General features: G+C 38.9%; 1 protein-coding gene across 2 annotated transcripts in view; it reads left to right on the top strand.

Annotated features, from left to right (window-relative positions):
* Nucleotides 1-26273, top strand: part of nckap1 (NCK-associated protein 1) — a 37337-nt gene that overhangs the window by 8911 nt on the left and 2153 nt on the right. Inside the window, exons 2-30 of one of the 2 annotated variants that reach the window (XM_085369610.1) lie at nucleotides 4883-4993; nucleotides 8476-8562; nucleotides 8665-8721; nucleotides 9775-9917; nucleotides 10039-10129; nucleotides 10971-11108; nucleotides 11277-11325; nucleotides 11443-11599; nucleotides 11822-11878; nucleotides 12334-12430; nucleotides 13699-13805; nucleotides 13902-14034; nucleotides 14404-14485; nucleotides 14623-14681; nucleotides 14885-15030; nucleotides 15128-15260; nucleotides 16172-16291; nucleotides 17341-17480; nucleotides 17989-18120; nucleotides 18562-18780; nucleotides 19388-19518; nucleotides 19758-19855; nucleotides 20290-20383; nucleotides 20798-20880; nucleotides 21987-22067; nucleotides 22156-22249; nucleotides 22334-22450; nucleotides 24990-25099; nucleotides 25980-26069. In XM_085369610.1, coding sequence (XP_085225736.1) covers nucleotides 4883-4993; nucleotides 8476-8562; nucleotides 8665-8721; nucleotides 9775-9917; nucleotides 10039-10129; nucleotides 10971-11108; nucleotides 11277-11325; nucleotides 11443-11599; nucleotides 11822-11878; nucleotides 12334-12430; nucleotides 13699-13805; nucleotides 13902-14034; nucleotides 14404-14485; nucleotides 14623-14681; nucleotides 14885-15030; nucleotides 15128-15260; nucleotides 16172-16291; nucleotides 17341-17480; nucleotides 17989-18120; nucleotides 18562-18780; nucleotides 19388-19518; nucleotides 19758-19855; nucleotides 20290-20383; nucleotides 20798-20880; nucleotides 21987-22067; nucleotides 22156-22249; nucleotides 22334-22450; nucleotides 24990-25099; nucleotides 25980-26069 — 3156 coding nt within the window. Of the gene's footprint in view, nucleotides 1-4882; nucleotides 4994-8469; nucleotides 8563-8664; nucleotides 8722-9774; nucleotides 9918-10038; nucleotides 10130-10970; nucleotides 11109-11276; nucleotides 11326-11442; nucleotides 11600-11821; nucleotides 11879-12333; nucleotides 12431-13698; nucleotides 13806-13901; nucleotides 14035-14403; nucleotides 14486-14622; nucleotides 14682-14884; nucleotides 15031-15127; nucleotides 15261-16171; nucleotides 16292-17340; nucleotides 17481-17988; nucleotides 18121-18561; nucleotides 18781-19387; nucleotides 19519-19757; nucleotides 19856-20289; nucleotides 20384-20797; nucleotides 20881-21986; nucleotides 22068-22155; nucleotides 22250-22333; nucleotides 22451-24989; nucleotides 25100-25979; nucleotides 26070-26273 lie in introns of both variants that reach the window. The other variant, XM_085369609.1, reaches the window with a different exon arrangement.

Raw genomic sequence — 26273 nt, 5'->3', positions numbered from 1 at the left:
ACCAGTCATAGCAGGTTGGAGTAGTGCTTTAGTGGTTTCATATCACATGAGACCATCCATCCATTCTTTGGGGAACTTTCTGTTTCTTTTTTTTCCCCAGCAGTTAATCCCTCCTTGTGAAAATGAAGGCGCTCACACTGAGAGCAATGACAGACAAAAATGAAATCATCTCAGGGAGGAGGTAGTTTTCACAGATTCTGAAGGGTCACTCAGTAGGTGCCAAGCAGCGTTCAAATATTGCATCCAGTAATTAGCAACTGTAATTAGTCCTCAGATGTGTGCTTCCTTGGCCCGCTGCTAAGTATCCCATGGTCCCCTGCCATATGTCGGTCAGTGTGGGGACCCTTTGAGAAGCTCAGCTGTTTAATTGCTGCCCGGAGTGGAGAAACGATGGTGGAGGCGAGACTGAGGTCTGTTCTGGTATCCAGGCAACAGCTCCCTTACTCCTTCCTGACCACTACTGATTCTCAGCTTATTCCCATGCCCTGTCCCTTCATTCACTGCGCCCCTCCTTCCATCCATATCGCCATCAGCCCCCACCCCACCCCACCCAAACCCAGCCAACCAGCTTATTGCACTAGCCACCACCAGCACTAACAGACAGTCCCATGCCATATGAACTCTGTCAAATTTTAACTAGTATTCATGTCTTTGATCTGTGATGCTAAGATGTTAGTTATCCAATTATGGTCTGTTCTTCTGAAAATAAAATGGTCAATAATACCCAAAGAGTTATCCTAACTGAACCCAAATAAGAAAAAATTCAAGAAAATTCAAGAAATCTCTTTAATATACTATTATACAATTTGAAAAATAATCAGAATTGGGGTTTTGCATGTTTTAGCCCATTAATTGCAACTCACTCGACTTGATATTAGTGGCAAACTATCATTCAAGTAATAGGAGTTTGTATGAAATTTTTCAGTGTGTGTTTCCTCCCTATTTTAGAGCTTTCGAAGGGTTGTGGAAATGTTTTTTGTTTTTTTGATTAATATTTAACTTTAGAGAATCAGTAGAAATGCTATATAGAATCACATGTATGAGCTCTGAAGGTGAAAAGTCAAACCGGAAGCACATAATTAAATTAAGTATATTTTTTTTATTGTGTGTTTAAAAACTTAGCAGTATGTCGCTAACAGACTGGCTGAATATCCATATCAGGCAGCATTGGTCCTGTTGATTGATAAAGTGGCATTTAAACACACTGGGGACTGATGTTTGTCTGTTGTGTCAAATTACTTTTGTGTGCTAAACATTCAAAATTGTGACTTTAAAAATACACAGGCTATCACTAAATGCATAAATAATACATAATTACACACATAATTCTTCTAATAACTGTTACACTCAGTTTAAAACTGTTGAAGTTGCTGACTATGTAGCGTTGTTAATGTAATTTACAACAACTATAAATGAATTGTCTTATGCTTTGAATTTGGGCTAAAACATGATAAAACACTGCGTTTAGCATATCAATGTGATGTAGTAACTGAACAATGTCTTTTCTGCAGTTCCCCGGTGTGAGTCAGAGGGTAACTACATTACAGTTGCAGACATAGTGACTAGTCTGTTGTTGGGTGAACCTAGTGGTGCTGTCACCAGATGAGTGCTGTGTTAGCAAAGCCAGGCTTGTGCTTTTTGCAGTTGCATGGATTTAACAGTCACATCTTGGTTCCTTGTTCTTAACCTAGTTAAAATTCAGCCTGCCTCTCGTACACTTGAGCAGATTTTCACTTAGCCTTTGAACATTGTCTGGCTGCTGTCTGACCTGGTGTGAGAGAGGTGGGCATAAGGAAACAAGCTGAGACTCTAGGTCCATTCTGTCATTGATGGGTCTTGAAACCTTGTTGGTGTTGTGTGTTTGTGTCCAATCCCTTCATAGTGTCCACATGTGTTATGTGTTTCAGATCCAGCAGTAGTGAGTGCGTTTCAGCTATAGAACTGTAAGAGCTAAGCATGCAGAGCAGAACTGGGTTTTGGCTTTGTCTCTAGCAAAATGCATATACTGTAGTTGATTATGCTCGCTGGGTAGACTGGATTTTCTTTTTCATGTCATAGTTTTAGGGAATTAAAATTGTGTCTGCACCATTCTGCATTCCAAGTTGAATTTTAGCAGATACATAATGGTAGCAGCTGCTTATCACTGTTTCCTCTTTAACCGGGGTTAAACCAGCCACAAGCTTTGACATGATTCTATAGTAGCTATTGCCATTTTTTTTAATTTAAAGCGTGATTAAACTTTAAATCCTAAAAGAGAGGGCACTAATTGCCATTGTTTAAAGGCTTCAGCGTCTTAAGGCCAAACCCATTGTCAGTGATGCGGTATATTACAACACAGCTTTAAATGGAGCTACTGCTCGCTGTCTTGTGGGAGTGTCAACAAAACCTGAATCTCCAGCCTGCATTTCATCATGTTTTGATACCGAGGTTGTCAGTGTGAATTAGCATGTGTTGTTGTGTTGCGGGTTCATTTTGTACTGGCTGATGCTGGAAACCTTTCAGCGCCATGCAAACTGAAATCCAGGTTTTATGCTTGTGTTGCTGTTTGCAGGCCTGATGGGCCACTAGCTATGATTTGTTCCTGCAGTGTAGAAAACAGTTCATTTATAGTACAGCTAAGTGTTGCAGTTCTCATTATGGTAACTTCATGTTACTTTTTCTGGCCTTTCTAAATGTGTACTTCCACTTTCTAAACTTGAACATTAACCACGAGGAAGTGAATCCTCAGAACAAAGGGTCTGACCTCTTCTAGGATTGTTCCTCGGTGTTGGCAGTCAATAAACTTTACACATTCACTCTGTTTATGGCACATGCATGGACCACATCTTCCTCACCATTTGCTACTACACTACCCATAATGCATGAGAGCTGTTGCTTCCTGCCAGGCAGTCAGGGCAGACAATTCAACACCTGCAGAGTAAAAGATTAGAATATGAATAAGCAGAAATGTGCAGGTGCAGTGAATTAATTCTGCTCATGTAGGATAGAAAACACTCAACTAAGAAAAGGCTTTCTCTCTGAACACTTATCTCTATCTCTCTCTCGTTCTGTGCCCTACTTTGCCATTTCTCACTTGAAGCCTCCATGTGCCTTTAATTTCTCCCTCCTTCCCATTTTCTACCTATTTTTCTTTCTCTCTTCTGTTTCATTCCCTCTACCTGCTCATTGCTCTTCCCGTCATGTAGTGGTGTTACTAACCACTCAGAGACACAGTTTGACACTGAAACCATTGTAACCTGGGACTCTCAGTGGTTCTCAGCCTCATTTGTGTTGTTGACAACAAAGCTAAACTTTCAGGATTAATTGTTTGTAAACCATCACTAAACAATATTTAACAAAAGTCTTAAAAACTAGTAATTTAACCAAATTGTAATTTCCTAAGGAACCGCCACCAATTGCTTTCTGAAATAGTTAATCATTTATTAAAATACTGTGGTTTGTCTTGAAGGAGGCTTTAGAGGGCTGTTTAATTCATCAAATATTCATTTCAGTTAAAGTTTTAGCTTCAAAAACTATTAAAACAAGATAGATGATTATTATGCTGCATTCTGTTTTGCATCAATGCTTTTGTTTTGTGTTTCAGCCCACCAAATTTACTTTTGTCACTCCAACAAGCTCAAATTGACTCCCTGCCAGGCGTTCAGCTCTTTCCTTCTTATTTATTTTCATTGGAATTAGAATTAAATTTCCAGGAAGTTCACTCAGAGGAAGTTTAAAACGTCTGTTTAGGTAAACGTCTTGAGTAATCGTGTGGAATAATAATAATCTCGTTACTGATCATAATAACACAATAATGCAGATTTTAACTGTAACCAACCATGGTATTTATTATTATAATTTACCCTTTTAAAAACATTTTTTTCATGAAAATGCGTAAATAATTAGGTCATAATGTGTAAAAGTAATCTGTAAGTCAAAATCCCCACTTCATACCTTTCATATGATGTCATAGAATGGACCCTAATATCTTCAGTCATAAGTTGTCATATTTAACTCAAGACAGAATTATTTTTCTAGACTTAAGTCTGGTTGTCATTTAGTTATCAGTGAGGAAAAACATGACATGAGGTTCATAAAGAGGTTTTTAATCTCAATGGGATCTTCCTGGTTAAATAAAGGTTAATAAATAAATAAATAAATAAAATAAAGCCTGGTGAATTATGCTACCACCACCCTGACTGCCGAGTTATATGTAATTTCATATGTACTAAAACAGATATTAAAATATTACCAGTTGGTACATATTATCAGTTTTAATACCAGAACTAAAATAACCAAGAACTAAATTTCAATTAAAATTCTGTCAGTTATTGGTTATAGGGTTATTATTCACAAAAAGCAACTGTCTAATCAGTAGAAATGAGCAATTTTAAGTATTTATTCTATTTAAAATCTCTAATCTCTACAGCTCAGCAGCTGAGAACCACTGATAAGTTCAGGCTCTTGCTCAGTTGAACCTGGTTTATCCAAACATGAAAACCGCAGACTTCCAAACTTTGTTCAGCCTGGTGGAAATCTACCCTGTCAATCCTTTTTTTGGCATGTGCATCTTAATGGAAAATAAGACTGCACATGCCACTGCATCAAGTTTGTGTGTGTGTTCGTTTTCATGTCTTAAATATGCCTCTGGTTTGGAAACACCACTGAATATATGCAGTGCTGATATTTCATTCACTCAAACGCCTCTTCTGATATCAGTCCTGGGATAAACCAGGTTTCACTATGAGCACTAAATCCAACCCCAGTAAATACAACAAATTTAACATGCCATACTATGAGAAAGTGAGAAAAGGGTAAAAAAGCCAGATGTTTCAGTAGCAGCACTGTACTTGTCATATTTTTTTTCCTCTCTCCTCACGTCCTCTTCTCTTTTCCTCCACAGGCATGTGGCGATCCCAAGGCTAAGCCCTCCTATCTCGTCGATAAGAACTTGGAGTCTGCGGTTAAATTTATTGTCAGGAAGTTTCCTGCAGTGGAGACGCGGAATAACAACGTGAGTATTCCTACGTATACGTCTATTATGCAAAGAGAAGTGGAAGGAAAAAGTGTCTTTTTAGCAGGATAGATGATTTGATTTGTCTTCGTTACTACACACTTTGAATCAAGGGTGCAGCTCTATTTTTATGCTCTCCATATCTTCTGATTGTTGCATTTATAATTTGCTATCTTATTGAAAATAAATAAATAAAAAAGCTCCTGCACTACAAATATAGGGCAGAAATAGACCCAGACACTGAACAGCACGTAAAAGCAGCTGCTAATCAGTTGAGATATAAAAAAAATAAAGTAAAATTTGTATTAGAAGTATTAGTTTACAAACGAAATACTTTGAAACATGACACGTATTTTTGCTAATTTAATTCTATATAATGTTTAGCGAGATATTCACTTGCATTACTAACTTGTTTATATAAACTCTGTCTGGCAATTGCCAAATGATGTTGTTTCTGAATGTGATTTATACTTTTCTTTTTTTCTTTTTTTTTATTGGACTTGTTTATTTGTTTTTTCATTAAGCTTACTTCCCACTCAGGAAGCTACATCACTCTGATTTGGTGCTTCAGTAAATGTTAAGACCATTTTTAGGTGCCTAGCAGTCAGTGTGGGAGATTCCTGTAAGGTAACAAACCATTGTCCTCCCTGACACCATGTGTCAGGCAAATTACTTTTCCATTTATTAATTAAGCCCGCGTGCACTTTAATCTTGCATTGGATTGCTCAGCTAGCCCCAAAAAACTGCTGGAGTATTGTTGACTGCCCGTGAATCGAGTAGGGTTTCCATGTGGCTGGTTGATCTGGTTGTTTGGTTGGCTGCCTGTTTGTTTCCTTGCTTTTGGAAGCTTTGATCTTTTGTTGAAGATCTGAGGATTTATTTATTTATTTAAGTTTTTCTCTATTAGAGGGTGCCTGATAATTTTACAATATTACAAAATTTTACAAAAGACATCCCCACTTTTCCTCGGGTGGCCCTAATCCTCTTCCATAGTCATGTGACCATGTAATGCAATTTGAGTTGGGTTTAATTCTAAAAAGAAATGGGTCAACATAGCTGAGAAGATGGTTTCCCACAGGTTTAGTTTTGTGTGTGTGCTTGTGTGTGCACATTTTCTTAAAAGACTTATTTGGTGACAAAGAAACTGAGAAATATAATCAGCTACCTCACAATTATCACAGCTTTCTCCAGAGCATAGAAAAGACTTCCATCATTGGTTCCAGCTCAAACAGCAAGTTCAGTTCGTCCGATGGCGAGACTCTAACCTTTCTACAGAGGCAGCCAAGTTAAATTAAGGACGGCGGCCCAGCCAGGGAATCAAAATAATGAGTAGAGTAGGGCAGTGACTAAACTTTCAAAATAAGAGCAAGGGGAATAACTGCTGATTACCGAGGACTTTGTTCTTTCAGACAAGTTAAAAAAAAATTGAAATAATAATGAGACAGAATATGCATGAGGATCTGTTAATTTCCAGTGGTGGCTGGAAATAGGCTGGCCAGGTAAAGACTACACTGGTGTGATGGCGTTGGGTATCCAGCATCTCTTACACCTTTGTCAGGTGTGCGTGTGTGTGTGTGTGTGCGCATGTGTGTCAAGTGAACTAAAGTCATTGCTCATCAGATTTTTCTTTTTAGCTTTACTTGTTAGCATATGGCGTTTGTGTCAGAGCACCATTTAGCAAAAAGGTGTGTGTGTGTGTGTGTGTGTGTGTGTGTGTGTGTGTGTGTGTGTGCGCGTGTGCGTGTGTGCGTATGTGTGTTTATACCGTGTGTGTAGCTAACTGCTTTATTCAGTATAACTGTGCTTAAAAATGTGTCTCTTATGTTGTTTTTCTGCTTTGTTTCTGTGTTTGTTTGTGTTCTGCATGCTAAACTTGGCTTAATCCGGACTTGTGCTTTTTGGTAAGTTTTTGTATCTAAGTTTCTGTAACTTTTTGAGTTTAATTTAAGCACTTAAGTTTTGTAATATTATGTATTTTTATTTGTACCTGTGTTTGTTTTTGCAGGGGGGGGATTTATTTATTTATTTTGGTTTTGTTTCTTTTTGGTTTTTTTAAAGCTCTTTTGGAGTGTGTTTTGCTTTGCTCAGCTTTCTCTGGCAGCATTTTTATTTTCTCTTCTTCATCCTGTGAATGACTGCGTGGCTAGTTACCCACCTGGCTAGTTGGTTAGGTTTGCTTGATGACTGATCAGCTGGTGTTTGAATGACTTGCTGACTGCATGCAATAAGGAGTGTCACTCAGCAGGTAATCGAAATTGTGCAAGAAAAACTGTTTTGTTATTTGTTTTGTTTTTTTAGGAATTAAAAAATAAACAGTGATTGTTCCACTTTTAGTTGACTTGAGCCAAATACCAGATGTTTGAACTCCTTGTTGCAGCAGCAGTGTTTCACGCGTCCTACACTTGTCATGTTTTGACCTTTTTCCACCTTTGCCTATTAGGCCAGTTCTGGTTTAGGGTGCGGTTCTGACCTCAGATTGCTCTGGAGCTGGGTTCAATTTACATACAGTATGCTTCAGTCATTTCTAGCATGTTAATACACTGCTTCTCAGGTGCTGAAGTCAGATACTTCATGTTGATTTTTAGACTTTAAAAGATTGATGCAGCAATCTTTTAAAGGTAAACTGGGATTTGAAAACACTTTGTATCCACAGCTAAAGACTCGTATTGACAGTGTTTTATTTTTTGAGGTGCTGTTGGGTTAATGGTTTCTGCTTTGCTTATATAGGCAGATTTTACTTTGGTGAAACATTTCATTACAGCTTCTGGAAAACCGCCACACGGAAAACGAGTTATTCAAAACTTTATTTAACATACAACAAGGTGCAAAAGAAGAAAATTGATAACCAAGTTCTCCTGTATGCAAAGTGTTCCAGAAAATCATTAAATGAAATAAGTTCTTCACCAAAGTAAAATAACTTTCATGTATCTACATGGAATAGAAAGTCATTTTTTAAAATTGTCTTAAGAATAGTTTAGCTCCAATAACTGAATTATTTAGCAGCTGTGTGTGGTTTCTGCCGCTTTGCTGTTGATTAAGTTTCAATTAATTAACTTCAAAATGAAGAAACTCAAGACCTGATGATCTCTGCGGATCCCTGAAGGGAAACCTGATAATTACATCTTTTTAGCTGGGTGGGATAGGAATATGCTGATATTTCTCTTCAGAGTTAATAAAAATCAAATTGTCAAAGAAACATATTTCCAGAGTTAAATAGAACTTAACCAGAGTTTCTTTTTTATTTAAAAGATGATTTTGATGATTCATTTAAGAAATGTCCAAAGTCAGTCCCATCTTTTAATCATACCAGCTGTAAAAGAGTAAACGGTCCTGAGTTGCTGTATGACGTTTCTCTGTGACTACTCTGAAGGGAACACAGTGAAAGCAGTACTTAGTTACTGGAAAACCTAAGCCTCAGGTTCACGCAGCACTTCTAAAATTCACAACTTTGTGTTCTTTGCCATGTGGTTTTATAGCAACAGCTGGCCCAGCTGCAGAAGGAGAAGTCAGAGATTCTGAAGAACCTGGCTCTCTATTATTTTACCTTCGTCGATGTCATGGAATTCAAGGTGGGGAAAAACACACAGTGGCACTCAGGTGAAGCACACGAGGACGTGTTTCTTTTACTTTGGTGGTTCTAATGAAAACATTTCTCTTCGCTCTATTAATAGGATCATGTGTGTGAGCTGCTGAACACCATCGATGCCTGCCAGGTCTTCTTTGACATTGTAAGCAAATATATTTTATTTATCTTTTTTAAAGAATGTGTATCACATGTAACAGGACAATGTTTTAACGCTTCAGAAAACATAGAAAGAAGCCTAAAAAGGAAGAATTACCCACCAGAACCTGCAAAGTTCTGTTGTGGGTCAAAGACTCCCTTTTCCTAGAGACTGAAAACGAGGCCCAAAGGAGGAGCAAGAGTCTAGATCCCACTCAGAAGTCTTGAACTACAATAAGCTGTAAAGTTATTGAAGATTTTTTTTCCCCCCTGACGACTTCTAGACTTAATCCTTTCTTTTATTAGAACCATTAAGTGAGATCTTTCTCCTGTGCTTACCTCATCATGTTTCAGAACCGAAGAATCCTAAAGAGATTCTCTCCTCCCCTTTCTTTCCTCTATTTTTTTTTCATTCTTCCTCATTCCCTGAGCATTCCAGAGCCACAGAAGTATTTATGAATATGTTTTACCTCCAGCAAGGAAGTTAAATGGTTGGTTCAGTTTTTCTGTTTGCATGAAAATGTTACCATAGGGTGGGTTTAGTCTGGGACAAATCCTGGGAGTTAACCTGCACTGAAGTTTAGGATCTTTGAAAAGGATTCTTTACCTTTGTGAATTAGAGCATAATTGCACATTTTGTGTCATACTTTAAAAGATACGCCAAAGTGATAGAATTTGGAAGGTATCATCTTGATGTCCTTGAAAATATTACAGACTAAACTGGATCCAGATCACCTCCGCATGTATAAACTCAATTTATACATATTTCAGAGCAGGAGTGGGTAATTAAAATTCCCCAGGGCCTGTTGGGGCTGTTGTGGGGCTACTCCAGTAAGCTGAACTCAATTCTGCTCAATTTTATCTCTTTAAAAACTTATTGGTGGTGTTCTCCACAACAGTCCCAGTATCTCATATGGCCTCTTGGGAACATTAATTGCCTGCCCCTCCTTTAGAGGAAGTGTTCAGCCTTGATGGAGGTATATAGTCTCTTGTTTCTGTGTAATCGCTGCCTTTCTTGTTGTTTGCTTCATGTAATGACACACTTGTGTTCCCCCATCAGACGGTGAATTTTGACCTGACTAAGAACTACCTGGATCTGGTGGTAACATACACTACTCTGATGATAATACTTTCTCGCATAGAGGAGAGGAAAGCCATCATAGGGCTTTACAACTATGCCCATGAGATGACGCATGGAGCCAGGTAACTGAGAGTTAGATTGATGTGAGAAGTTTGCACACTATTACAGACATCATAGCAGCATAAACTGTTAGTAGAAACAGTTACTTAGACACTACGTCACTACCTCTGTGTGTTGCTGCAGTGACCGGGAGTACCCCAGGTTGGGCCAAATGATTGTGGATTATGAGAACCCTTTGAAGAAGATGATGGAGGAGTTTGTTCCACATGGAAAGGTGGGAGAATTGTTTGTGCATTGTGAAATGTAGGTTTTTAACATTGTACAAATGCAAGATAGTTGATGCAGAGAGCTTTTGGTTTGCAACATCTATACTAAAACTAGGAAAAAGGTTTCTGTAAAGGAACCCGTCTGTTCTGTTCATCCATGTAGATCACTTGTGTATACACCTGTAGCTGTACTGAATAAAAATGTGATGTCAGTACTGATCAAAATAATCACTGGTTTGATTTTCCTTGATCAATAGCCCTGGTATATGCACCATGATCTACAGTGTTTACAGATACTTCTGCTTTTATTGGTTAGTGTTGTTTTTGAATGAGGTTCAGTTGTCATAGCATTTCAAATGCCTCACTGAGCTTATGTGGCATATTGTCCACAAACACACAGACTTCTACTTTTCAAATCATGCATGACTTATGCTTGCGTGGGAAATCTACGTTGTGACTTCCGTCATAACTGGAAACTCGGTTTTTGCCCTACTCTGTAACATTTTCCTTAACCTGACATGCGCCTCATGTTGGGTCGACACAGCTCGCAGCGACTCGAATGGTGTAGAAGGTTACAGCATAGGGTTGGGGAGAGTTTCCGGTTACGATAAAAAATGAGGACATTTATTTCCTGCAGAAGTCTAAATCAGGCTTGATACTTCAAATAAACTTAATTGAAAACAAAGAGGATGGTTTAACAACTTTCATGACTTTAACAACACTATAAAGGGTTTTGGGGTTTGTTTGTTTTTTCCAAGTTTGCGTACAGTGGCTCTGAAATTGCTGCTTATTTAGTTTCAAAAGTCAGTTTTATACCGGAAGAATTTAGTCCTGTCTCTCCTCCTGCAGTCCCTGTCAGATGCGTTGGTCAGCCTTCAGATGGTCTATCCCAGGAGGAATCTGTCAGCTGACCAGTGGAGGAACGCCCAGCTGCTTTCTCTCATCTCTGCTCCCTCCACAATGCTCAATCCTGCTCAGTCTGACACTGTTAGTATCCCGATTGACTGTCTTAAAATAATCTGTATGATCTGAATGATCATTTAAAGCTTCTCAATAATCTATTAACCTGTTCTGTGCAGGCTTTTGATGTCAGAGCTTCTTTGTGCCAAGTGATACAACTGGAAAAACTGAATTCAACTGTGTCTTTGTCTTTAGATGCCCTGTGAATACCTGTCACTGGACACAATGGAAAAGTGGATTGTTTGTAAGTAGTGTAGAAGCAGAGTCGAATCTAGTGCTCTGATCATGTGAATTGGGTGCCAGATGATCAAAAGGCTTCAGTCTGCAGTTAGCTCTGTATTTCTCTCCGTTCTCTCTGCAGTTGGTTTCATCCTGTGTCATGTGGCGCTGAATAGCGACGCAGCAGCGCTGTCTTTGTGGAAGTTGGCTCTGCAGAGCTCCACCTGTCTCTGTCTGTTCAGGGATGAAGTTTTCCACATCCACAAGGCTGCTGAGGACCTTTTTGTGAACATCAGAGGGTATGAGAATGTGTCTATGTGGACACAGGCAGGCGCTCTTTAACTGGTGCACAATCACACAAACTGTGATCATGTCTCCTTTTTTTTACTTTGATATGATTGTTGAATATCTTTGTGGTTTGAATTTTTATTGAGGAATTTGAAGATTTGATTGTCATTTTCTGTCCCAGTTTTCCCATTTTGCTCTTTTTAAAGCATCCTTTCCTCTTGTGTGTTTTGCAGGTACAACAAACGCATCAATGACATCAGGGAGTGCAAAGAACAGGCCCTGTCTCATGCGTATGTATAACCTTGTTTCATACTATCTCATGCAAACATAAAATACACTCACATTTAATTTTTTTTTTTTTCTAATGCCCCCATTTTCTATATTATTAATTTATATTCCTGGTCTTTTATTTAAAGATTTTAACTGTCATTTTAGCATATGCGTCTACCCTCTCTCGGGAAGCTTCACTGTGAAACATCACCCTTTTCTCTGTATCCTTTTTCATGTTTTCCTCCCGTTTTATCCTCTATTCGTCATCTTCCCCCCATGCCTCATCTCTGCTTTTATCCTCATTACTTATTCCGTCTTCCCCTTTCATCTTTATTCTTCTGCTGTCACTGTCATCTACTTACTTTTTGTCCTCCTGCGGGATTGTCCTAAAAGTGTCAGAATACCATTTAATCACATTGCCTTGTATGTTTTGATGCACTGCTCTGACTTCCTCGGTCTCTCTGGCTGCCTACAGAGGCTCCATGCACAGAGAGAGGCGCAAGTTCCTCAGATCAGCTCTGAAAGAGCTGGCCACTGTTTTAGCTGACCAACCTGGACTGCTTGGTCCAAAGGTAATATAAAAAAACACTGCAAATAACACTCTGTTCAGTTGTAATCATAGACTTTCTGTTTCTTCCTGTTTCAGGTTTAAACCTTCTTTCTTTCAGCAGGACATAACTTTGTTTTTGTTACAAAAACAAGTTGGGTTTTATGCAAGTCCAGGGGGAAATATCCTCTAATTCATTTGATCTATGACCTTATCGCTGGTGTTTATCGTCTCAATCTCTATTTTCAAGTTGTGTGGAATACAACATGATCTTTATATTTTAAATCATGGTCCATATTACTGTCATGACTGATTATAAGGCAGCACATGATTAAGGCCAGGCCTGCCTTATGATTTGTGTTGAACTTCAGTTTCACAATCAGATCTGCCCAGTTTCCAGTGAGGCTTCAAAAACACTAAGCTGCCGAACACATTCAGCTCAAAACTTCAAAAAGTGGTCTTTGCAAAACAATGGTTCATTTCACAGTGGCTCACATAACTTGAAAACAACATGTCAAATGAAAGCGGCTGCAACCTGATGAATTATAAAAAGCTGCCTTAAATACTACAGTATCACCTGTTTAGTTGCTTTTTGTTGCTCGGGATGTTTGCTATTGTTTAAATTGACCAAAACCCATTAGATAGACCTAAACTAATTTCAAATTCATTTATTTTAATTAATTAATTTAACCAGATCTTGTGTACAGAGCCTGAGAGGGAGCTCAGGCAAGCTACAAAGCCACCCTCATTCAGCCATTTTAATGTTCTCTACAGAGCAGGTTGGCGTTTACAGAGATCAATGCAATTCTACAAGTTGCTTTGCCATCATCCTTTCCATGCTCTTAGACTTTAGTGGTATCATTCCTGCTGCCATTGATGTTTATAGTTCTGTACAGGGTGGTTTTCCTGTTGCTTTACCTTTCTTCAGCTTTTCATGTATGTGCGTGGGAGAGCACACAGATCCCAGAACAGGTCCCAGTAAATATAAAACTAACATGGATTGAAATAACCTTTTGTTTTCATTATAGCTGAAATTCAGTCAGGATAAACGGAATAGGTAAAAGAGTGCAACAGATTATATAAAATATGCAGTAAACTACCACAATAACATGTCTTTTAAATTATGCATCATTTAGAGTCTTTACCAGCCCAATTCTTCTAGTGGAACTTGATATACGGCACCAATAGCTGCAAAGCCATTCATAAAGTCTCAGATTGCATTTAGAGATTCTGAGAACGCAGATGCTGCGAGCTTCTCTCTCACCACTTCCCTCCAAATTTCTGGTCTGCTAGGCGCTGTTTGTGTTCATGGCGCTGTCATTCGCCCGTGATGAGATCATCTGGCTGCTTCGACACGCAGACAACATCCAGAAGAAAAGCACAGATGATTTCATAGACAAGTAAGCGTGGACAATTGTGTTTGTGTACACGCGTCATGCCTGTATAAACACACTTGCGTCTTCACACCTGCTGATGTGTGTATGTGTGTTTTGCAGACACATAGCTGAGCTGATCTTCTACATGGAGGAGCTCAGAGCTCATGTCAGGAAGTATGGGCCTGTGATGCAGCGATACTACGTCCAGTACCTGTCTGGGTTTGATGCTGTGGTGCTGAATGAACTGGTTCAGGTGGGAACATTTAAAAAAAAAAATACAAACTCCTGAGACTAAGCACTCTTACTGCATTCAGTCACATTTAATCTGATATTGCTTTCCTCCTAAAACATGGTGTTATTGAGCTGGTGTCACCATCCAGCACGGCTGTGAGGCTGCTTATGTCAGGTGTCAGATTACAGGTCTTACATTTACTGTAACGCAATTTTAAAAGCATGTTTTGTTTTTAATATTAATATAAAAATTCAACTTTTTTGTTTCTATAATGCTCTTCAAACTTTTAATGTACTGTATTATTTATTAACATTTTTGTCATATTTAAAAGATGAATCTACAGTGAATACAGTCCTGTCTAATCAGCCTCATTTCCGTTTTATTTTACAGAACCTGTCTGTGTGTCCAGAGGATGAATCTATAATCATGTCTTCATTTGTCAACACCATGACTTCTCTCAGTGTTAAACAAGGTAAGACTGTTAAATGGAAGATCAGAGAAATACCAGGACGAGTCGTTATTTTTGCATTTGCACTGGCAGTATTGATCGTAGTACAGTTATTAATAATTAAAGTTACTAAAATACTGAGTGTGATTTGTGTGTTTCAGTGGAGGATGGAGAAGTGTTTGACTTCAGAGGCATGAGACTGGATTGGTTCAGACTGCAGGTATATACACAACTTTCATGCTTAAATTCTTTTGAAATAAGTCTTTCAAGGAAACTATGTTATCCTTGAAAACTAAAACATAATAAAATATTTAATGTGATATTAACGATCCTGTTCAGTAAGTCGGGATAGTGCAATATGTAACAATAAAGAACTTGGATTTGTCTTTTATGCCCTGCTTGTGCTGTTATTCCTCTCTCTAGGCCTACACAAGTGTCTCTAAAGCCAGTCTCGGTTTAGCCGATCACAAAGAGCTCGGTAAAATGATGAACACCATCATCTTCCACACAAAGATGGTGGACTCTCTGGTGGAGATGCTTGTGGAGACATCAGACCTGTCTATTTTCTGGTGAGACACTCATGTGAAACTCTGGTAAGTCCTGTGCATAATTCAGACATAAGTTTAAATATGTATATTTTCCTTTTTTCTCTGTTCTTGTGTGTAGCTTCTACAGCCGTGCATTTGAGAAGATGTTTCAGCAGTGCTTGGAGCTTCCCTCCCAGAGCCGCCACTCAGTCTGTTTCCCTCTGCTTTGTACACACTTCATGTCCTGTACACATGAGCTCTGTCCCGAGGAGGTAAATACACACATGCATACAAAAACCCAGTTTGTGTGATATTCTTTTTAATTTTACATAATGGCGCCTGTAGATGGGGAGATGAGGACATTTGAAAGTTTCCCAAGAATAGATATCTGTGGGTTGAACGGAAGGTACAGAGGAAGGAGGATAGATGGGGAGATGTAATGAAAGGGGGGTGGATATAATGAAGGGAAATGCGTAGAGGTCAGTAAATCAACCGAGACACATTTTCTTCTTTTTAAACGTAATCGAGGACGTTATCAGCACGTGTTGCTGCACTTCAAATAGGATCTCCTAATGGCCAATTCTGTGTATGTTTGATGGTATCAGTTGGTCAAAATGTCAGCAGCAAATGTTACAAAAATGTGCCCATTTGGTCAACTTTTAGTGAATTTTCCAAATATAAAAATGTGGAGTCTTTGACTTCCCAGTTTTAATCCAATTTCACACTCAGATGATTTAAATGTTTAAAAATTAAAGGGGAAAAAGGAAAAACATGGAAGAAGAAGAAGAAACTTTCCATGTGAAAAAACTCACATTACAGTTCAGGGATGTTCAGCCAGTCGAGTGTGGCTTTAATCAATGCTGGTTGGAAGTGAAAAGCAAAAATTGACTCAGTATAGGCATAAACTGAAGGACACTGATAAACACACTTGTTATTGGAACCAGCAGACAGTTGGGCTTTCTTTTTTTATACCCATCTAAAATGCATCTAAACAGGCACCCCGCAGTAACTGTTTTGGTCTTTTTGAAACAGATTCTACAAAATTCAATACAATTTTTATCATTGACTGACAGCCGCTTTCCCCTCTGAGCCTGGGCATCAGGCGTGATATGTGTGATGATTATGCTGTTTTGATAATGATTTCACTTTGAGTCTTTTTGTCTCTTCCTACTCTCCTCCTCAGCGTCACCACATAGGGGATCGAAGCCTGTCGTTGTGCAACATGTTTTTGGACGAAATGGCCAAACAGGCCAGAAACCTGATCACTGACATCTGCACCGAGCAGTGTACACTTAGTGACCAGGTAGGAACACAAAGCCAACTGTTTACAGGGACAGTTTGACATTTCTAGCTTGAATACAAATGCTACAAATTACTGATCAGACTGACAGTGATACAGGTTAACAATCTGCGTCAGCCAACCCCTCCAACACCCTCTGTTTGAACGCTGGTTAGACGCTGACAGACTTTATTGAGAATAAAATCAATCCAAAGATAAACTGACCAGTTCATCTGGTTTAATCTATACTTAAACTACTGTCAGGGTTTCCACTAGGAACAAAACAGCAGGGCTACAGTTGTGCAGACTTCCACACAAGAGGAGAAATACATCCGGGAGTTTATTTCCTTCTTCCAGTATGAAAAAAATACTTTATTTCAAGGTAGAATCAGGCTTTGTAAAATATTTTGCCACATGTAATTGCTACATGTCGATTCAGTTGTAAATTATCCCTTTTTTGGGCATTAAGAAATTAATTGCTGGCTTATTAATGTAGAAACAATAATACATGGTATTGATAATTTTGCTATTATGCAAGTTTGACCCAGTACTGAAATAGATTCTCAGATCGACCAACACTTTGCCATCAATACCCAGAGCATAAAATGATGTTTGTCCATATAAATATTTAGTCATTTGTTGAAGCTTGTTGTTGTTAAAAGCTCCTTAAATATGTCTGTCAGTCTCCTGGTTTAACTGCCTAAGAAAGATTACTACTGCTTTTCTTTTGTCTTCAACATGAGATGAAATATACCTCATTTATCCCAAACGTTCAAAAAATCCACAACCTTACTTAAATAAAATACAATAGCTAAAAAAAAATGAGAGCAAGGCAAAACAAAATCAATCAATAAGTTAAAAAAATAATCAACAGAAAAGATTTCAGTTAAATGAGGAAAAAAGGAGCTTAATAAGTAAAATTTTTAATAAATTGTAAAAATCATAATATAAAACAATAATGATTCTTTAAACAAGTAAAAAGGTCTCATGTAAATCTGAAGAGCACTTTAAAACAAAATATCAGTGGCTTAATAATTGTAGTGAAATGTTGTACCTTTTTATTTTTACCTTAGCTGCTTCCCAAGCACTGCGCAAAAACCATCAGCCAAGCTGTGAACAAGAAGAGCAAGAAGGCGACGGGGAAGAAAGGCGAGCCGGAGAGGGAGAAACCAGGCGTGGAGAGCATGAGGAAGAACAGACTGCTGGTCACCAAGTTAGTACAAAAAGAGGGAACGTGAAGATCTGAATGTTTTTGAAGGATCTGCAGAGCCACAGTCTGCCTCTGTCTGTTCTCAGGCTCAGCTTATTCTTTATGCTTCTTTTAAAAACTCATTACTGTTGAGTGTGTTTTAATTATAGTGATCTGTAATTGTTTATAGATTAATAAGTATTCATCTTTGCTCATGCAGTAAAAATGAAAATGGTAATATTTAGCTGTTTCTTTCTCCTATAAATAGTTGAAATATTATTTTTTTAACACATCAAATCTGGCTGGTATTGTTTTGAACCCTCCACCGTGTTGTTATCACCGTTTCCCAGACGTGTCAGCGCTTTCCAATTAAGTTTTTATATTTTCACCTACATATATCTATACTTCCTTCATTTTAAGTCTCATAGTTTTGCTCTCTTTTATTGGTTTTATTGGTATTGTTGCTTGTTTTCTCTGCACAGATCAGGTTTTAATCATATCTGTTGTTTATGTGTCTCCTCCCGCCCCCCAGTCTGGATAAACTCCACACCGCCTTATCTGAACTCTGCTTCTCCATCAACTACGTTCCCAACCTGATTGTGTGGGAGCACACTTTCACACCGAGGGAGTACCTCACCTCGCACCTGGAGATCCGATTTACCAAGTAAATAAGCACGCACGCATGCTTTCATAGTGAAGGTGTATAATTACAGATACATTTTGTCCAATTTAGAGTTGCATCTGTCGACCTCGCAGCCCAGCTAACGCTGCTCTTCACCACCTCTGTGTTAATTAAATACTACATGTACAGCTTTCAGTGAATAGGAAAAAGTACAAATTACTACCTCATCATGACATGACAGTAATTATTAAGCAGTGCACAGTCCAGAGGTTGTGCTTTAAGCAGTTATTTAAAAGCAGATTAATTGAGCAGTTTAGGTGTAAACCGCTTTGGTGTTTCAGAATGAAAAGTTAAGGGATTGCAGCTTTATGATCGTTAAAATTAAGGTAATTAAAGTAAGTTGTGCAACTTTGAGGTTTAAAAGTGCTCTTACTAAATGTACTTTAACTTAGGCATGTCTTATTGACCTCTGATCGTGTCCAGGTCCATAGTGGGGATGACCATGTACAACCAGGCTACTCAGGAGATAGCCAAGCCCAGCGAGCTGCTGACGAGCGTCCGAGCATACATGACCGTGCTGCAGTCCATAGAGAACTACGTCACCATCGACATCACACGAGTTTTCAACAACGTCCTCCTGCAGCAGACGCAGCACCTGGACAGCCACGGAGAGCCCACCATCACCAGTTTATACACAAACTGGTGTGTTGATTTTTAGCACTTCTGCAATTCTCCAAAAACATTGTTAATAAAATACCAAAAAATGACACAGCAAAGGAAGCAGAAGTGTAATTTGAGGAGGAAATAAACAACAAACAACGCAAATAACTCACTAGACTTTTCTCAGTAGTTTTAGATGATTGTTTTTTTTAATCAGAGCAATTTCTATTCTCCTCACATCCAGCTCCATGTCTTTATTCTTGGGCTCTACTACAGTAGCTTTTTTCGGGGCCTTAATTCAGCCTCTCTGTTTACCTTCTGTCTGAAACGAACAGTTTTGAGTGCACCCTACCTTAACTTTCTTCTGAAAAGTTAGTTTAGTTAGTTTAACATTTAATTTATTATAACATTTAGGAAGATGCACTATTTAACTAGAGGACCAAATAAGCACATCCACACCAGTGAGGGGTAAATCCTGAACCCAAAACAAGCAGAAAACCAAATAAAAAATTTAATAGTTTGCAAGCTCAGTGGCTACAGTTTTACTTATTTATTATACCCGACAGACCTTAATGGAGCCCAGCTTGTTTTTCTTTTGAGGACCAAGCATGTAACCTATACTGAGACAGCATCCTGTGTGTGTTTGTAGGTACTTGGAAACGTTGCTCCGCCAGGTCAGTAACGGACACATCGCCTACTTCCCCGCCATGAAGGCTTTCGTCAACCTGCCCACTGAGAACGAACTAACTTTCAATGCTGAAGAATACTCTGATATCTCGGGTACAATCACTCAAAAGATTGTTTACTCATACAAACACACTTTGTGCATGAAAATGTTAGTAACTTGGTATTTATGACGACAAACAATAAATCAGCTATAGAAGAGAAACTTTAATGTGGGGTTTTGTGTATTAATATAAGTTTAGAGTTTAGCCATCTTGTTTTTTTTCTGTTCCTCGTCTTTTTTTTTTTCTGCTGAAAGTTTATTGAAAGTGTTTATTTTTTTGCTTTTTCCACAGAGATGCGTTCCCTGTCAGAGCTCTTGGGCCCGTATGGTATGAAGTTTCTAAGTGAGAGCCTGATGTGGCACATCTCATCTCAGGTTGCTGAGCTGAAGGTATAAACATGTCCACAATCATAAAGATATACTCACATATTGAATAATAATAATATAAACTGTTATACCAAGTTGTACAGGTGATATTATTAGTCAGTGAGTTTTATTCAGATGAGTGATTTCTTTTTCCTTACCTGATGCGTCTCTGATTCTTTCTTTTTTTAAAATATAATATTCAGAAAACTGATTCATATATTTGTAATCTTTTGTGAGAAGTCCGAGCAGTGTGCCTGGCCTAATTGGGGATATCCCTTCTTCCTTACATCAGAGAGAGCCAAAAATAGGGAAACAAATTGGTTGATGTTGAGTGTTTAGTGTAGTCTGACGCCTTCCATGGTTTCATTCATAACCAGGCTTTTTTTTTTCTTTTTTAAAAATTTTGACAAAATGTTCTTACATATATTTATGTTTTGTTTATTTGCGTTTCTCTGTAGAAACTGGTGGTAGAAAACATGGAGGTCTTGACCCAGATGAGGACGAGCTTTGACAAACCAGACCACATGGCTGCGCTCTTCAAGAAACTCACCTGTAATTACTAACACTAACGCTAATACTTGTGCTTACACTTACTTGGCACAGATCTTTGCAGCTGCAGTTTCATCATGGTGCCAAACAATAAGTGATTATCCAAACACGATGGGAGTACTTATGCCACTTTTTGTGTGTGTGATATTTAGCTGTTTACAATCAGCAGCCTTGGCTTGTTTCATGTCAGTGTCTCAGTGTCAGTCTCTTGTTTGAGATTCGATTACATCTGTGTTAAACTTGCCATCGTATTGAAAGTGGTTGGTTAGAAATGACTTCAAGTTAGTACACTTGAAGTACAAATTGATACACCTCCTTGCAAGTTTATTTTTGTGACTGGTGAACTCCTGAATTAACACTGATCACTGTGACAGCTGCTGTAATTCCACTCACTCGCTGTGTTTTCTGTCTTTGTAGCTGTGGACAGTGTTTTGAAGAGAATGACCATCATTGGGGTCATTTTGTCCTTCCGCTCGCTCGCTCAGGAGGCTCTGAGAGACGTAAGGCACACATAATCATATACCACTTTGAGGAGATAAATACTGGCAACTTGTGTCAATCAAGGTTATTATAATTAACTAAAACTAAAGCTGGATGTGGAAAAAAATACTGAAAAAAATTAATTAACTCAAACAATTTTGTGAACTTGAATAGAATAAAATGAAAATGTAAAGGAAAGTTTGACTATTTACGATACTGTGACACACCGTGGGTCAGCTGCGTTTGAAAAATTAGTTTTTATTGTAAAACCTGTACTAATTTTCTCTGCGACATTCAGAGTAATAGCATGCAGTAATAATTAAAAAGACTAAGATGAACACGGAAACTAACAAGAACTAAACCGAAATAAGAAAATCCACTCTGGAAACTAACTGAAGCTAAACTTCATTTAAAACAAAAAGTCAAAACTAAAACTAGAAAATACAAAACTATAATAATGTGCATTTCTTTGTTCAGCTTTGGGGCATATTCATGGCATTAAAATACAGTCATTTAAAAATGTTTTCATTTAGAAAGGTACAGTAGATGTTGTAGGCATTTTAATATTGAACCTCATCATCTTTTATACTGTAAATGGCCAAAATCAGTCTTACTAGACTGTCTCATCGACAATCACAATAGCTTGCATTATGTCCCTGTCAGGTTAAAGCTGAGTTATAAGCTGAGTTACATCAAATATGAATTAAACCTGGCTCTGATTCCAGCTACTCCCCTCTTGTCTTTTTAATGATAAATATCATGGTTTATACTTACAAGCTTTCATGTTCTTTGGTCCTCTGGATTTAGCAATTTAGAAGTTGGAGTTGGACCAAGTTCCAGAACTGGATTAACTGACCTAAGCCTTCTAAGACTGACATTTAGCTGGTTTCCGGAAACGCTGCTTATTAAAAGTGAAAGGATAAAAATATCAGGCAGCACTCTGAAATCACACATTAAATTAAGACATTCAGTGTAAGTGTTGAGGTACACGTTTATTGGCCCTTGCTCATTCAGTCTGAGATTTCCTGATAGTGGCTGCTGAAAAGCACACTTATAAATATTTTAGAGTATTTCCTCTTCCATCTTTCTCCGTCTTAGTGGTCTGTGTCGGTTTTGCTTTTTCCAGGTTTTGTCCTGTCACATTCCTTTCCTGGTCAGCTCAGTGGAGGATTTCAAGGACCACATTCCCCGAGAGACGGACATGAAGGTAAAACACACTGACGGGCTTGTCGAGGTAGATGCGCTTCCGGATGTCCCGCTCTTTGCGTTCATGTGGATGTTTTGTCTGTTTCCAGGTGGCCATGAACGTTTACGAGCTGTCCTCAGCAGCAGGTTTACCCTGTGAGATCGACCCAGCTCTGGTGGTGGCTCTGTCCTCTCAAAAGAGCGGTGAGTCGCAAACACGGTCACACACAACCACCATCCAGGAGCCACGCAATTCATCTGTATGACCATCACGATGTTTGTCTGCAGAGAACATCAGCCCAGAGGAGGAGTATAAGATCGCCTGTCTGCTGATGGTCTTTGTGGCAGTTTCGTTGCCAACACTTGCCAGCAACGTGATGTCGCAGTACAGCCCAGCCATCGAAGGTAGGACACCATGCTCTGTAGATTTGTTAAGAAGATCTAGTTAAAGTGACTCTCTCTCACACAGATTTTATGTTTGCAGTATGAAGTGCAATAAAGAGAAGGCACGAAACTTCAAAGACTCAAAGTGGCGGTTCATCCTAAAATCACATTTCTATATTTTTCCTGTGGCCTGCAGTGCTGTGTCTCCATCTAGACTGTTTTGGTGTGAGTCAGCCAGCTCTGTAGATATTATTAGCAGAGATGTCTGCTTTCTCTTGATTCTAATAGAAAGAAACGCTTCTCCCATTTTGGTATTTAAGGTGCCAAAAAGTTCATTTGGAAAAACTCAGCATTAATGTCTCTTTCCACAAATTGTGACCCAGTTACTCGGAATAAACACACCAACCTTGCAGCGAGCATTTTCATGCAGGGACTACTTTCTGCCTTGCAAACTATATCTGCCAGTCGTATCTGTGTGCAGAAAGAAGTCTGTCGTGCGCCAGTGATAGCGAGACAGGATGTAAAATTAATGGCATCCCCCCCCTCAAGCTGAGCGGTAATGATAGCTCGCTGCTTGCTTCATTTATATGGAGGATGTAGGCAGTGGAAAGAAAACGTGTAAAAGGCTGGTATTGTTTAAAAATGTTTTCCTTTTCCTTTTTTTTTTTCTTGTTGTTGTTTGAGAACCACAAAGGAAGTGCCACCTAGTAGACTGATTTTTAAAACACTACAGGCCAGAGGTGAAGAGTGTGGGCAGGGTGGAGTTGGCAGCCTCCCTCAAGATGCTCAGATTTGTTTGGTTGGGAGTGACCAGAAGGGACATGACTAGAAATGAGTGTATCGGAGAGACGGCACAAGTGGAGCTGTTTGAGGACAAAGTTAGAGAGGTAGGATGAGATGGTTTGAATAGTGGAGTTGAATATGGAGCTGCCAGACAGGAAGGAGAAGAAAAGACCGCTGAGAAGATTCATGGACGTAGTGGTTGGCGAGACAGAAAAGCATGCTAGACACTAGAGTCGAGAGGAAAAACATGTACATCTGATTACTGGGTTAAAAACAGTAACATGACGGTGATGCCTTCAGGTCAGGGGTGTGGAATAATGAGTCCCGGAGGCCAGAAGCCAGTTGGGTCCACTGGATCTGTATTTTCAAAAGTTTTCCAGCTTTTTCTGTTGGTAAATATTGATCTTCCCCACTGCCATTCACACTACATGAAATACTTATGTAATAGATTAATAATTAAGTGAGAGAAAAGTTTCTGTTTTTCCAGTATCTCCACATTTCTAATGCTGAACACTCAGTTTTCTTATATTAGGATAAGTCAGGGATTAAATGTTTAGTTGAATGCGTTTCCACCAACAGAAAGGGGAGTTTCACTGGTTCAGCCCACTTAAGATCAGAGTGGGGCATTTGTGATCCACGATGTAAAATTAGTTTGACATCTCCGCTTTAGGTTTCTTTGTTTGTTTAACCCACATTACAAATCTTTGTTATGTTCACTTTTGCTGTTAGCCTAACAAGCAGCAGTTACCTTCTGGAAATTACAGATGCCATGCATGCATTCTGCTGCACTCCAGGTGTGTTCTTTTAAAAAAGTGTTTGGCTTAATGACTTGACTTTGGTTTGAGGCCGGCTGAGACTCTATGGGAGGAAAGATTCTGGAGTAATTGTTGTGACTCAAATGATTACGGAACAGAAATTATAATACATGATGCACTTAAGTATATTTGTGATACGAATTGATTCCTCTCCATCATTTTGCCCTCCATTTCCTGCTCTAATATTCATTAATAAAGGGGATAATAAGCCCGTCTTGTGACTCACTGCTGGGGGAAAGAAATTCCACTTTGTAAGAAACAAAATTTACCACGTTCAACGCGCGAGACAGTTTCTGCATGCAAATGACGTCGACCTTGTGCCCCAAGATTGATTTATGTGTGTTCATTAGAGCCATATTATCATCTTCATTATGTGTACTTTTTAAATAATTAATCAGTTTTAAATGTCTGTTTAGCCCATGTGACCCGTGTTTGTTTTTATTTATTTGCCTGAAAGATTCATTCAGTTATACAGACTTGATATTTAGATCCACGGAGGGGCATCGCTGCAGATACATGAGGCCTTTTGATGAGGTATCGAAGAGAGTTATAACTCAAGGTCGCGAATTATCAAGACAGTGCCACTTAACAACCTTGAAATGAAAGGCGCCATTGTTAATAAGGGACATTTGAAAAGGATAATGAGTTGTAATGGGCTCCACCATTGTTAGTATGCAGACTGTGTCCCGACGAGTGATTGGTTTTGCCGGGAGCAGGTCTTAACACGTCGCACCGGTCCAGCCACACTAACCGTTCTCTAACCTTACGATTACACGCGCGTTTTATATTCATGTGCTTGTCATCCATGTCACATGCGATACAGAAATGAAGCCCAGGATTGACAGATCCATGTTTTATAAGCCTGAAATTTCCTCTGCTGTGAAAGTCACATGTGAGAAATTAAACCGAGTCAATAATCTCTCCTTCTTCAGCTAATCGTGTGTGTTTGCTGCCTCCTACAGGCCACTGTAACAACATCCACTGCCTGGCCAAAGCAATCAACCAGATCGCTGCTGCTCTCTTCACCATCCACAAGGGAAGCATAGAGGACCGCCTCAAAGAGTTCCTGGCTGTAAGACACTGCATTTCTGTTACTCTTAGAGAACTTTACATTATAACTGGGGTTTCTCTAGTGTAGCACTGCGCTGTGATGGCAGCTCTTTAGGGCATCATGTCTGCATTCTGACGTAGAAGATACGCAGAATAATTAGATTCATTTAAACTTATAGGGGGATATACAATCTCTCATCATAATGTCAACATCAAACACGCAATGTAACAAATTAAAGGAAAAACCTACAACTGAGGTATCCGGTGACTATTATATGGCTTGGAGCCGTTATTCGGGTCCCCTTTCGAAGTTATCCTGATCAGCTCTGTCCTTTGATGAAACCTTTTTATCCTAAAGGGAATGGTCTCTTTGAGGATGACAGTGTCCCAAACCTTGGGTCATGGACTCGCTGAATGGTTTGATGTGTATGAAAATTATGTGATGTAAGCAATGACCTTCATAGTCTTTAGATCTGAGTCCAGCTGAACATCTATGTGAGCTTTTTGGTCGTCACCCTTATCAAAATACCAGGTATCTTTCAGACAAATGAGTTTCATCCCTCGAGTTACAGCAGCTTACAGAATCTATTTCAAGGAGAACTGAAGGGCTTATGGAAGGAAACTGTTATCCCTAGAAGACTTTGTATTGTGGCTCATTATTACCAACAGTCTGTGTTATAAGAAGTACAGAGTAGACAAGCAGTCATGAAGTGCTTACATGTCTTTGAAGCTCCAGTAATTATGCAGTTAAGTCAGATTTTCTTTGATAAATTTGGAAATGGTGTGTAATTTCCCAATTTTTGTCAAGAAATTCTAAAGTTTAGTTAAAACTGATACGAAAACAAAACCGAAGCTTGACTTGAGAGACTCTTAACATCAGTCTGTAACATGTTTCTGTGTAGCTGGCCTCATCCAGCCTGCTGAAGATCGGTCAGGAAACGGACAAGATGACGACACGTAACAGAGAATCTGTCTACCTGCTGCTGGACATGGTAAGAAAACTACGTACAGGAGACTTTATCTGTCGACACTTGTTCCTCTTTTAAAAGTAAAACATCCTAAAAAGCAACTATCAAAGCTATATCAGGATGTGAAAAAAAAATGGATTCAAGTTGAAGTGCAGAACTATTTTTAACATTCAAGTTTACTTCTGAGTATTACCGTATATTTCCAATCGTCTAAGAGTTGTTCTGCAT

Source organism: Diplotaxodon limnothrissa, linkage group LG13, assembly GCF_057381915.1.
Source record: "Diplotaxodon limnothrissa isolate DT_005_m linkage group LG13, D_limnothrissa_male_GT1.1, whole genome shotgun sequence".
Classification (NCBI taxonomy): Eukaryota; Metazoa; Chordata; class Actinopteri; order Cichliformes; family Cichlidae; genus Diplotaxodon; species Diplotaxodon limnothrissa.
This window is presented reverse-complemented; position numbering and strand designations above follow the sequence as displayed.